Source organism: Callithrix jacchus, chromosome 21, assembly GCF_049354715.1.
Source record: "Callithrix jacchus isolate 240 chromosome 21, calJac240_pri, whole genome shotgun sequence".
NCBI lineage: Eukaryota > Metazoa > Chordata > Mammalia > Primates > Cebidae > Callithrix > Callithrix jacchus.
The window spans coordinates 42,725,216-42,737,281 of NC_133522.1; the positions used below are offsets into that span (position 1 = coordinate 42,725,216).

At 48.1% G+C, this 12,066-nt stretch overlaps 1 protein-coding gene across 5 annotated transcripts in view; it reads left to right on the plus strand.

Moving 5' to 3' along the window:
- SIM2 (SIM bHLH transcription factor 2) overlaps positions 1-12,066 on the plus strand; it is a 53,484-nt gene that overhangs the window by 16,596 nt on the left and 24,822 nt on the right. For all 5 annotated transcript variants that reach the window (XM_008986653.5, XM_054249073.2, XM_054249074.2 and 2 more), the window contains 3 exons: positions 4,390-4,498; positions 8,064-8,149; positions 11,251-11,450. In XM_008986653.5, coding sequence (XP_008984901.2) covers positions 4,390-4,498; positions 8,064-8,149; positions 11,251-11,450 — 395 coding nt within the window. The remainder of the gene's footprint in view (positions 1-4,389; positions 4,499-8,063; positions 8,150-11,250; positions 11,451-12,066) is intronic.

Here is a 12,066-nt window from a genome sequence, read left to right on the forward strand (position 1 = left end):
GCAACGTGGGATTGTTTTGTTTTGTTTTTGGTCTATCCTCTCTAAATAACTACCTGAGTTCTCTATTTGAGGGTATAAAAATGATTCTTTATGTGTTACAAGCCCATCTCCATTCAGGTCTTTTATTAAGCCTTTTTAAAGTAAGTGCTGAAACAAATCTATTTCATATGCCGACCTATTTTGTTTTTAAACTAGTAAACAAGCTATTGTTGCTGACACACTTTGGTACTAAAAAACAATGACAGAGAACCTTAAATGCCAGTTGTTCCTCGGCCCAGGGTCGAAGTGTTAGGCAAAAGAAAGGCAGCTTTTAGCCTGAAAACTTCCTTTGGTGGACACACTCACACACATGTCCACACTCAAAACATCTAGACAAATTCGTATCCATGTGGATGAGGTACAGTTGGGAAAGCCACCTTTTTCCATGCATATTTACTAAATGATTGAGTTCCATGGGCTTTTTGGTTAATGCAATTATTTTACTTTTATTTAGAGAGGAGAAAAAGCCCTGTGTAGCTGCTATATACATTTTTAAGTATCCTTGGCAACGTTGCATAGTTATATAGCATCTAGGTAACTAGTATACATGTTGAGATGAATGCAGATATGTATGAGTAGCTGTTTATGAGACACATAAATTAATGTCTTGATTGAGATTATGGCCAGAAACAACTGTAAACATATCGATGATACTGTTTGAAGCACAAGACCGAAACCTTTCCTTTTCAAAGAAAAAGACAGCATGTTATGTTTGTTGACATAACTTGAACCCTGAAACCCAAACCATCTTATTTTAAAAGGCTTAATTTACCATACTCAGCTAAACACCCCAAATACAGTAACGTGCATTTTCAGAGTACCAAGCGGCTCTGCCCTTCCACACAGAATATATGCATTTAGTGCTGTATTTATCATGTGTAGTTTTCTTGGCAGGAAGAAAAGCTATTCAGCAAAACATAAAAAAGCTCTTAGTAGGAAAGCCATCCATTTTGTAGTTAGCAGGGTTTTGCAAATACTAAAATGTCATACGGAAGGTCTGTTTTAATAAGGCTGATGTATGAGACCCAGGGAGTTTTATAGCGACAACCATAATTTTTTTTTTTCATGAGGTGGTCACATTTCTTTCAATGTTCAAAAGCACGGATAGATACGTAAATACAGGAAACACCATGTCAACCATAATTTTGAGTTAGGTCAGGACTGTTTTATCATTCTGAAATTTATTCTTCAACAACATTTCCGCTATTTGAAGGCTGTTTTGCTTCCTAGACAGCTCTGGAGTTTTCCCGTGCGTTTTCTCGCGGACTGGAGTTTTCAGAAAACCAAGCCTTTCGTCTGTGCAACCTCAGTCTTCTCATTCTTCAAACGCATGTGATAAGAACGGGAACTCTGAAAACCCGAGAAACTACTCTGGGATTAAAACGCAAATCTAACCCTTAATCAGCACGGATGGAGGGTCTTTGTGCAGGGATGTCAAGATTTTCCCTAAAGCACATCAGTTACTTTTTTCTAGAAAAGAACTTTGAGCAAGCCAGATTTATCATTTTTCCCCAAAAACATGGGGAAGGAAGAAATTATAGGCCAATAGAAAATTTCTCTGTTTTCTTATTTTTTTCTTTCTTTTTTTTTTTTTTTTTTTTTTTTTTTAGATAGAGTCTCACTCTGTTGCCCAGGCTGGAGTGCAGTGGTATGATCTCAGCTTACTGCAACCTCCACCTCCTGGGTTCAGGTGATTCTCCTGCCTCAGCCTTCCGAGTAGCTGGGACTACAGGCACCCACCACCATGCCCGGCTAATTTTTGTATTTTTAGTAGAGACGGGGTTTTACCATGTTAGCCTGGATGGTCTCAATCCTGACCTCGTGATCCGCCTGCCTTGGCCTCCCAAAGTGCTGGGATTACAGGCCTGAGCCACCGTGCCTGGCCTTTGTTATTTTTTCATTTTTAAAATAAACTGTTGAAATTATGAGTCAATATGTATTTTCTTTCTTTCCTTTTTTTTTTTTTTTTTTGAGATGGAGTCTTTCTCTGTCACCCAGACTGGAGTGCAGTGCTGCAATGTTGTCTTACTGCAACTTCTGCCTCCCGGGTTCAAGCGATTCTTCTGCCTCAGCCTCCTCAGTTGCTGGGATCACAGCTGTGCACGACCACACCCGGCTAATTTTTATATTTTTAGTAGAGACAGGGTTTCACCATGTTGGCCGGGCTGGTCTTGAACTCCTCACCTCAGGTGATCTGCCTGCCTTGGCCTCCCCAAGTGTCAATATATACTCTCTGAAACCAGCTCTCTTATTTCTTAGCCTCTGTCACTCCGCACCTGGACAGGACTTCTCAGGGCAGACCCATTGCCACCCTCAGGAAAAGGAAATGGTCCTGTCCCAAATGGCTGGCTTACACGTCGCTGGTTTATTTAAACTTTTTAAGGATTAATAGGAATGACTCGAAAGAAGAATGTTTAGCTTTCATTATTTTTCTTAAATGAAATCCTGTAATAACTTTTCAGGATTTCATTTAAGAAAAATAATAAAAACTAAACATTCTTGCTCCTATTAGAGAAATCAGCAGAGCAAAACTCCATCTCAAAAAAAAGCGAATGTCCATCTGGGAGATGTGTTGAGAACAGTGCCAGGCCTGGGAAGTGGGTGTTAAGTAGAGGAGAGGAGGATTTCTCTAATAGGATTCTCTCTGTTGCTCTGTTTGCATAATATTGGAAGGAAACATTCCATGAATAATGTAAAAAATCGAACTGTGAGAGCCATTTTAGGGACAAGATGACTTAGTGGGCCAGAAGTGTAATTTATTCTGAGTAAGAAGGCAACTTGCTCATCTTAACAAATTGGAAGAACAGGCTCATAGGAGTGCAATAAATCACTTCCTTCCTCCACGACTCCTTGGTCCCAAGTAAAAGCTGATGACCTAGATGCTAATCTGGAATGGCAGCTCCCAGGAGAACTGCTCCATTAGCAGCTGGCTGGTTGTTCTGTTGCGTGAGGTGGCACCTTCAGGATGGTGCTTTGCAGATAATCATGTTACCTCTCCTCTGATGCAGAGCCAGAGCTCCCAGCAACACCTGCAGCAAGACACACCTAAAAATGTTTTTTTAAATCCCCCTCACTCCTTGGGGCAGGGTCAGAGAAGGAATCCTCCAGACCCACCCCAGGTTCTTTGCCACCCAAGGACAGTTTCCCACGTGCTTTGAGTTTCTTCCCAGGCTGGGCATGGGGGGCACCTCTTGGCACTGGAGGAAGTCCCACCACTGCCCCGGGCCTCCCCTGAAGAGTGCTGGCGTACAGCGACTCACTGTTCTTGTCCAACACCCTCAGCACTATGGTTATAGCTCTAAAAATAGGATCCACCCACCACTGCTCAGAAAGCGGCTCTGCTAGTCATTTCTAGAACATTCCATGCCACTGTCCATCTTTAAGGTGGGTGGGGATCCAGGTGTCGTCTCTCCTCCTGGTACTTATGTTTGGGAGAACATTCAAAAGGTTCTTAAGTTCAGAAATTTGGGCCACCGGGGACCTCTGTGTGAGAATCGTAACTATGATGGGTGTTTTCCCAGGGCCACTCGTCCTTGCAAAGCGACATGGACGTGCTGTCTTCTGTGGCCTGTGTCTGGAAGTAGGTGGCGTCAAGACTATTGAGGCAGCAACCCCAGGACATAATCCTCACATAATGTGGCTCTTTGGAGCAGGCCCAGACCCTCCCGAAGGTCACGCACAGCCCCAGCCACACCCCTGGGTGGGAGCCACAGAATTAGCACAGTCATCTTGGACTGGGAAGGCCAGAGATACATTGCTGGCAACATGAGAGAGGCCTGGCAGTGCCTGAGAGGCTTGGCTCAGAGCCTACGAAGAAAGGGCCTTTGTATGAGCTTGTGTCCTCCTTGGGCACAATGGAGCCCCACTGTGGCCGGCCAGTCAGGTTCAGAGTGGACAAGGCTCCACAGGGAGCACCGAGTGGACAGGACGGCTGGCCTCCTGGCTGGCCGGTCCCCTCTGATCACCAGCAAGGGAAGGACAGAGACCCTGGCCTGGGTCAGTTTCAAGCCCTATTCTGTATGAAGGATGCTGCCCAGGCCCGTGGCGCCACCCACATCTGGCGCCCACCTTTTCCATCCTCCGCTTTCTAGTTCTTCCTGCTAAGGGTTCTCTTGGCTGCAGGCTCAAGCTTTGGTGCCCTGGCCTTTTTAGACAGTGTGGGAGACAGTTCAGAGCTCGGAGTTTTGTTTAGAAAAGAAAACTGTTTCTGCATTTGGCCAAGGTGTGGGTTGTCAGCAGAGATCAAAGTTCTGCTCCTGGCAGGGTGTGCACCTGTGACACACCTTGCCCCTCCCTCTGTGCCGATCCCAGAGACGTGGTGGCATTTCTGACCCTTCCCTTCCACGGCAGGTGGAGCTCACGGGCAACAGTATTTATGAATACATCCATCCTTCCGACCACGACGAGATGACTGCTGTCCTCACGGCCCACCAGCCGCTGCACCACCACCTGCTCCAAGGTATTCCGTCCAGAGGGAAAAAAACAGACTAAAAGCAAAGCGATGTTCTTAAGTAGAACTCAGGCTTTGCTTCCCACGTCTGCCAAGTGGCTGAAGCATGACTAGGACTGCCCAGCCCAGGTTTCTCCAACGCACACAGCACCCACCACGTGGGGATTTGCAGATCTACCTGTGTCTTTTAAGCCAGTATTCATCAAGCTCCTATTGTTGGCCAGAAACTGTGTGGAGTGCTAGGTAGAAGACAAAAGTGGTCTACACCTGCTCCCCTCATGTGCTCTTGGTTCAGAATTTCAGGGATTGCAGGGTCACGGTTCTAAACCAAGCTTCTCCTTAACCATGTAAGACTCGGGGATCTGGGGGCAGTCCATGAAATTATGGGGGGAAAATTACATATGTGTTTCTTCCAGTTGAAATTTAGTATTTCCTTTGCTTCTGATTATAGATGATAAACTATCTTGGGATCACTAGGACCTGTGGCTTTGCTAACAACAGAAATCACAGATATTTTCCATATTATATTAGAGTTGTGCAGGTATTTAAACATACTGCTTATGTTCCACATGGCTACTGGAAAATTTCAGTTCTGAGAGACCGGGAACCGAATCTTCTCATGTATTAATAAAGCGGCACATTTATATCCATATTATGGTGTTGAAATATTTTGGTAATTATTTTCCAATACAGTTGCCTTTTTGGTAATTGTTGGAAATAGGTGCTCAGTGACATAAATAAAAATTATCACTGAGACAAAGGGTCTTTCAGCAACGTGATTTTTACTTCCTGGACTGCAGGAAGGGCACTCTCACTAGCCATCTTGCCAGGGAGTACAATGAATAAAGAAAAGCACACAAATTTGTCCCTTATGCGTTAGGGGTTCTCCTTATTGCTGTGTCTGATCTCCGTTGGCTGGAGCCAGACCTCACAATTTAAACTAAAACCCAATTGGCTAATAACTTAAAACTTTTCTAAGCAGGTAAAAGCAATGGAGAGCTGGGACATGCCTGTGAGCACGTCCAGCAAAGATATCTTGGTTGAAGCACAAGGGCTTAGAATGTACTATGTGCCCGTAAGCCTGGCATGTCTACCAGCTACATAGGATAGGGCTTAACAAAGATATTATCAACTTATTCTTTAACAAGACAGGAAGCTTTAAAAAGGAACTTTTCTACTTCCCGCAATAATCTTATGTATTTTACTTTATGTATTTAAAAATGTTACTTCAAGTAAGGATCTGTAGGTTTTGTGCCATGGCACAAATCATCAAGAAATCCTGGTCATCACACAAATGACTCCTTAAGTTTCAATTGCGATGAGTGCTAGGAAGATACAGAAGGAATTATTCCAGGGAACCTGGCCTTTTAACTCCCTCCAGCCGCCCAGTGAGGCCAATAGGCCTCTTGACAAATGGGTCCTGTGTGTGCTTTGGACTATGGTACCCAGCTTGGCCAAAATACCCCAGTGGAACAAAATGCAAAAGAAGAGTCTTTAAGGGTAATGAGAACAGAGTAGCTGGCTGCAGGAAAAAAATGAGTTGCATTCTTATTGCTCTCTTCTGCGGGGGTCATTCTCGGGCTAGGAAGGGAGAATACAGAATGGCACACTCAGTTGTAAAATGCCTTGCAGACAGTTCTCTGGCCCCCAGATCCCAGCTGCAGAAATAGTCACTGGAGTTTAATTATTCCTTACCACGGAGAGAGACTGGCATCTTGGCTTCTGAAATGAGAAGGGGGACCTAGTTGTAGCTAAGTTCTGATTCTTGGAAGTGATATGTCTGCACACATCAACATGAGTCATGGCTCTGAAGAGGTAATTTCTAGCAAAATGAGGGCTAGGCTAGAACATCGCAGCTGAATCAGATTCTTTCCCTGTGGGGTTGTTTAAAGCTGGACAAAGATGACAGGTGTCTTAGAGAATTGCAGAACGTCGTGCTGTTGTTGTGTTTGAAAATTGCACAGTATGGTTTTTTTTTTGTTTTTTTTGAGTCAGAGTTTTGATCTTGTTACCCAGGCTGGAGTGCTGTGGCATGGTCCAGGCTCACTGCAACCTCCATCTCCAGGGTTTAAGTGATTCCCCTGCCTCAGGCTCCCTAGCTGGGATTACAGGTGCCTGTCCCCATGCCTGGCTATTTTGTTGTTGTTGTTGTTATTGTTTTAGTAGAGATGGCGTTTTGCCATCTTGGGCAGGCTGGTCTTGAACATCAGGTGATCCACCTACCTCCGTCTCCCAAAGTACTGGGATTACAGGTGTGAGCCACTGCCCCGGCCTGAAAGTTGCACAGTATGTTAACTGCATGGGACTGGCCTTTCTCCCCTACTGCTGGTTTCATTTTACCTTGCCTGGGTCATAACCTCCCGAAGAGGGATTGTAAATGAGAGCAAATGAGTCTTGGGTATATCATGAGACCTTTTCACCCCGTTTCTGTGGCCTTCAAGTCTGAAGCAACAAGGGCTGGAAGCATTGAGGCCGCACCTGACTCATTTCCACAGCCAACCGAGGGGTGTAGGGGTTGAGGTTCCCAAGTGCTCGGTTTTTTCCCCAGCTGCTCCCTTGCAGAGCTGACTTTCTGTGTCTGAAATGACCACCATTATTTTATGATAAATGTGTGAGAAATGGGCTCCCCCCAGAACTTAGTAGTTAATGATAGCGTGATATATTTTAGACCTGAGCTTCCACTCCCACTGCTTATCTAGAAATGGCTGGGGCAGGTAGCCATGTTAGAGGGAAGCCTCCCACCCACAGACACTAGCTGCAGGGGGAATTGTGGGTAAAATATGGCAGCCTCTCCAAGTAGGGGATTCCTAGTTGGTGATTCCTGAGCTTCCACAGGGCAGTGACGTCAGGAAGGGTGGAAGACCTTGCTTCCATTCCTAATGGTAACCTTTCTTTAGGTTAAAATAATAAAAATTCATTTATTAACCTCCACCAAAGGGCTGTTTATTTAGAGTGGGGTGACCTCGTCCTCCCTTGGAGGTCCTTCTCTATTTGTTTCTCAGCGCATTGGTGTCCCTTCCTGAAGCAGAGGGTGTTTCCTTAGGGGACACATTTGCACTGACAATAGTGAGGTCAGAGATTTGTGTGTGAGGCCTGTGGAAGCAAAGAGAGTAAGTAGGAAGGGCAGTGCCCTGGAGAGACACAGACAACGGCGTGGTCCTTCCGAGCTAGGAGTGAGGCTGAAAGCGTGGATCCGCTGAGCCTGGGTCACACGCACTCAAGTCCTGCTACCCTGAGGGAGATTAGAGGCTTCTGGGCCTTCCTGGAGCCCACAGCCCCCAGGAGTGGGTGACGGCAGGTGGAGCTCTGCAGGGCCCATCTGGGGCCTCAGGGGTGGCCTCGTTTGGCTGCCTTCCTTTAGAGCTGAGGAAGCCACACCAGGACTGGGCTGGTGTCTCCACTGCCCTACCCAGATCTCAGCCAAGGCCAAAGATCTCTGGGCAGGTTCTGGGCAGGCTGAGAGGCCTCTGGCAGCTGCATCTGGCCCTGGGAACGCATTGGTGAGGTTGTAAGAAGGATGGGAGAAGGAAGCCTGGAGGGACGGCTGACAACCTCACCTTGCTCCTGCTTGCAGAGTATGAGATAGAGAGGTCGTTTTTTCTTCGAATGAAGTGCGTCTTGGCGAAAAGGAACGCGGGCCTGACCTGCAGCGGATACAAGGTACGGGGAGCCCTGGGTGCGGGGAGGAGCCGGCTGTGGGTCCTCACTGTGGTTTTAGCAGCATCTGCAGAAGGGAAGGCACGGGAGCACGCACGTGTCCTCTCCGTTAATGTAGCCCTCTCCAGCAACACGGTGTACAGTGTCTTGGAGGCACATGTGAGAGCCGGTGTTTTAGCAGGATGTTCTGGGCTGGCTGCAATTCATCACATAAGACCCGGAATCAGTCTGGCTTCAGGCAGATTTGATTAGTACCTTGGCGCTTTGCATGTGGGCCAGCCCTGCTGGAGCCACTGCCCCTGGAGTTTATGGAGGCCCATCATCCGGGGCACGGTGCCTGGCCGTGTACCCAGAGCACAGACACTGCTCTTCCCCTCGGGACGTTCTACCAAGTTCCCTGCTGCCGATGACGGTGTGCACGACGGTAATGCTAGAGCCCGTGCCAAGGTACGAGGAGAGCTTTCCTGTGCAGCACCATGTCTGGGCCACTCTCTCAAGAGTCACAGCTGCCCTTTGGAATGAGTGGCACCAGCTGGGGTTTGTAGTCAAGGACCAGAGGAGGGACAGCAGAAGGGGCTTGGTGGCAGGGCTGGGACTCTGAGCCCAACCCACGATCCTCCCTGGCTGCACTTCTCTGCCAGACACCACCACTTGTTCTGGTTAATTCCAGAATGGGGAAGAAGGTGGAGTCTCAGGCATGAGAGCCAGCCGCTCCCCAGGGAAAGGTGGGCAGGGGTAAGTCTGTGCTGAGTGCCCCCACCAACCCTTTTGCCCCCTCTCTGGACTCCTCACCCTCCTCCCAGGCGCCTTCACTGCTGTCTCTCCCACCTTGGAGGACAGATGTCATAACCCACCACTATGAGGCTGGAGGCTGCTAGAAACTTTCTTCCAGGAGGATTTGCTCCGTAGAAAAGGAAGGAGGAAGGTGGGGTGAGAGAAAAGGGCGCTTTGGTGCTTTTGTGCCTTTTTCCTCTCTTTCTGGAAGGCCCTGCCCCAGCCCCCCTCTTTGATCCCACTCTGAGCTGATCCTTTGACCTCTATCTCACATTGCTGCTACAGTTTGAGGGATATGTTTCAGATGCTAAGCCTCTTTGGGCCAGGGTGGGGAGCCCCCAAGTGCCAACAGACATTCTTCAGGGAACTTGGGTCTTTCTGCCAAGGGATAGGATCTTGTTGTCATCCAGGCCGGAGTACAGTTGTGCAAACACAGCTAACTGGACCCTTAAACTCCTGGGCTCAAATGATCCTCCCACCTCAGCCGTCTGAGTGGCTGGGACCACAGGTGCACACCACCACACCCAGCTAATTTTGGTGGAGATGGGGTCTGACTGTGTTGCCCAGGCTGGTCTTGAGTTCCTAGCCTCAGCCAGTCCTCCCGCCTTGGCCTCCTGAAGTGTCGGGATTACAGCAGTGAGCCACCGTGCCTGGATGGGATTGGACTTTTTTCTGCCACTGATTAACTGTCCACTGTCCAGTGTTAAGCAAAACACGACACTGTCTTGTTCTTGGTTTCCTTATTAGTAAAATGGAAGAGCAGATGGGAGGGTTTAAGATGTGTTTCAGCCCTAGAGGCGATGAATACATTCAGAAATCCTGGAGGAAGGGTTTTGGAACAGAGAATTTAAGGCTAAGATGATAACGATCCTACCAAGATTTCACAGACTGCAGCTTGAATAGATGCTTCCAGGAGGAGGCTGGAGGCTGTGTGGATGTTCTGTCTGACACTGAAACACTGCATTCTCGTCCGTCTGGTTTTTGACTATGGCAATTGGAAGGGCTTCTATAGGGCCACTCTGGCTTATTATTATGAGGGGATAAAATCTGGAATTATAAATAAAGGAAATAAAAATACATTAAAAACGAAGTACTGGGGCTGGGCACGGTGCTCCACGCCTGTAATTCCAGTACTTTGGAAGGCCGAGGTGGGAGGATTGCTTGAGCCCAGGAGTTCAAGACCAGTCTGGGCAACATAGTGAGATCTTGTCTTTACAAAAAAATTAAAAAATTAGCCAGGCATGGTGGCACATGCCTCTGGTCCCAGCTACTCAGTAGGCTGAGGTGGGAGGATCACTTGAGCCTGAGGTCAAGGCTGCAGTGAGCTGTGATTGCACCACTGACCTCCAGCCTGGGCAACGAAGTAAGACCTTGTCTAAAAAAAAAAAATCTACCGAAAGAATTGTTTATTTACTGGAGTGAGACCCCATGTCAAGTGACACAGATGCCAAGTTCAGTCCTGTCAGAGTGTGGCAAGCAGCACAGTCACTGGTGTGAGGATTCTTGTCGCAGTGGCTCATTCTTTTTTTTTAGACAGTCTCACTTTGCTGTCCAGGCTGGAGTGCAGTGGTGCAATCACGGCTCACTGCCGCCTTGGCCTCCCAGGCTCAAGTGATCCTCCCACCTCAGCCTCCTGAGTAGCTGGGACCACAGGTATGTGCCACCATGACTGGCTAATTTTTAAAAAAATTTTTGTAGAAATTTGGCTTCTGCCCGATGCCTTTATTGTGTTACCTACTCACTATTAGTGAGCTAATAATGATATCTCCATCATATATCACAGAGCCCTAATTTGTAGTTACTGATAGTAAAGGTAATTGGAAAGACAACCCTTTTATTTTATTATGATATTTTGTTGTTGTTTGTTTGTTTTGTTGCCCAGGCTGGAGTGCAGTGGCACAATCTCGGCTCACTGCAACCCCCGCCTCGAGGACTCAAGGGATCCTCCCTCCTCAGTCTCCCAAGTAGCCGGAGACTATAGGCACCCACCACCACGCCCGGATAATTTTTGTATTTTTTGTAGAGACTGGGTTTCACCATGTTGCCAGGGCTGGTCTCAAACTCCTAGACTCAAGCGATCCCCCAACCCTGGCCTCCCAAAGTGCTGAGATGACAAGAATCAGCCACCAGCTATCATATGGTTTCGTAAGAAGCACAGCTCTCCACTTCTCCTAAGCAATGGACCAGTGCCTGTCAGCACACTGGGCTGTGCAGCGGAGTAGAAGCTGGGCTGGGAGAGATTCCAGCACGCTTGAGAAAATGAGCCAGGAGTAGTGGGCACCAGCCCAACCCGGGCGGCCGGTGGCTGACCCTGCCCTCTCCACTCCCAGGTCATCCACTGCAGTGGCTACTTGAAGATCAGGCAGTTTATGCTGGACATGGCCCTGTATGACTCCTGCTACCAGATCGTGGGGCTGGTGGCCGTGGGCCAGTCGCTGCCGCCCAGTGCCATCACCGAGATCAAGCTGCACAGCAACATGTTCATGTTTAGGGCCAGCCTCGACCTGAAGCTGATATTCCTGGACTCCAGGTGAGTTGGGCACCTGCCGCCACGGCTGTGGCCTTTTGGAAGACACCGGTGGCAGAAACGGCCCCTGAAAGCGGCAGCCTAGGGCAAATCCCAACAAGGAATAAGTCGTGCTAGGAATGTGGACTAAATAGCAAGGAATTAAGTAAAACCAATTTATGAACCGAAAGAATATATGTCGGCCTTAGGACTCGGGGACTTGTTTTATTTAATTTACTTATGATATTTGAATCACTAGAGTTTGAAATGAAAACATGTGCTGTGAGCACGGCTTGGCTGCTTTTGAAGGCCGTGATGTCAGAGCACTGCCTCCTGTGTCCACGGAGGACTTAAGAACACACAGAAGGTTTCCACCCTGAGTGTGGTGTGTGGGCCTTAGCACTCAGGCTGGTGTGAAGCCCCCACAGGGCTGAGGCTGGGAGCAGAGAGGCTGCCTTCTCTGGAGGATGCTTTGCTCACAGCTCATGGGGGCCCCAGTCCACATCTGGGCTGGGAGGAGAGGATTCGATGACATCATGTCCCCCGGCTTTGGGGAGGACCTGCTCTCCAGACCCCTGCCGTAGTGGCCTTCACTCTCCCCCAGGGCCAGCTGCAGTCCCAACACATTTTTTAAAATTGA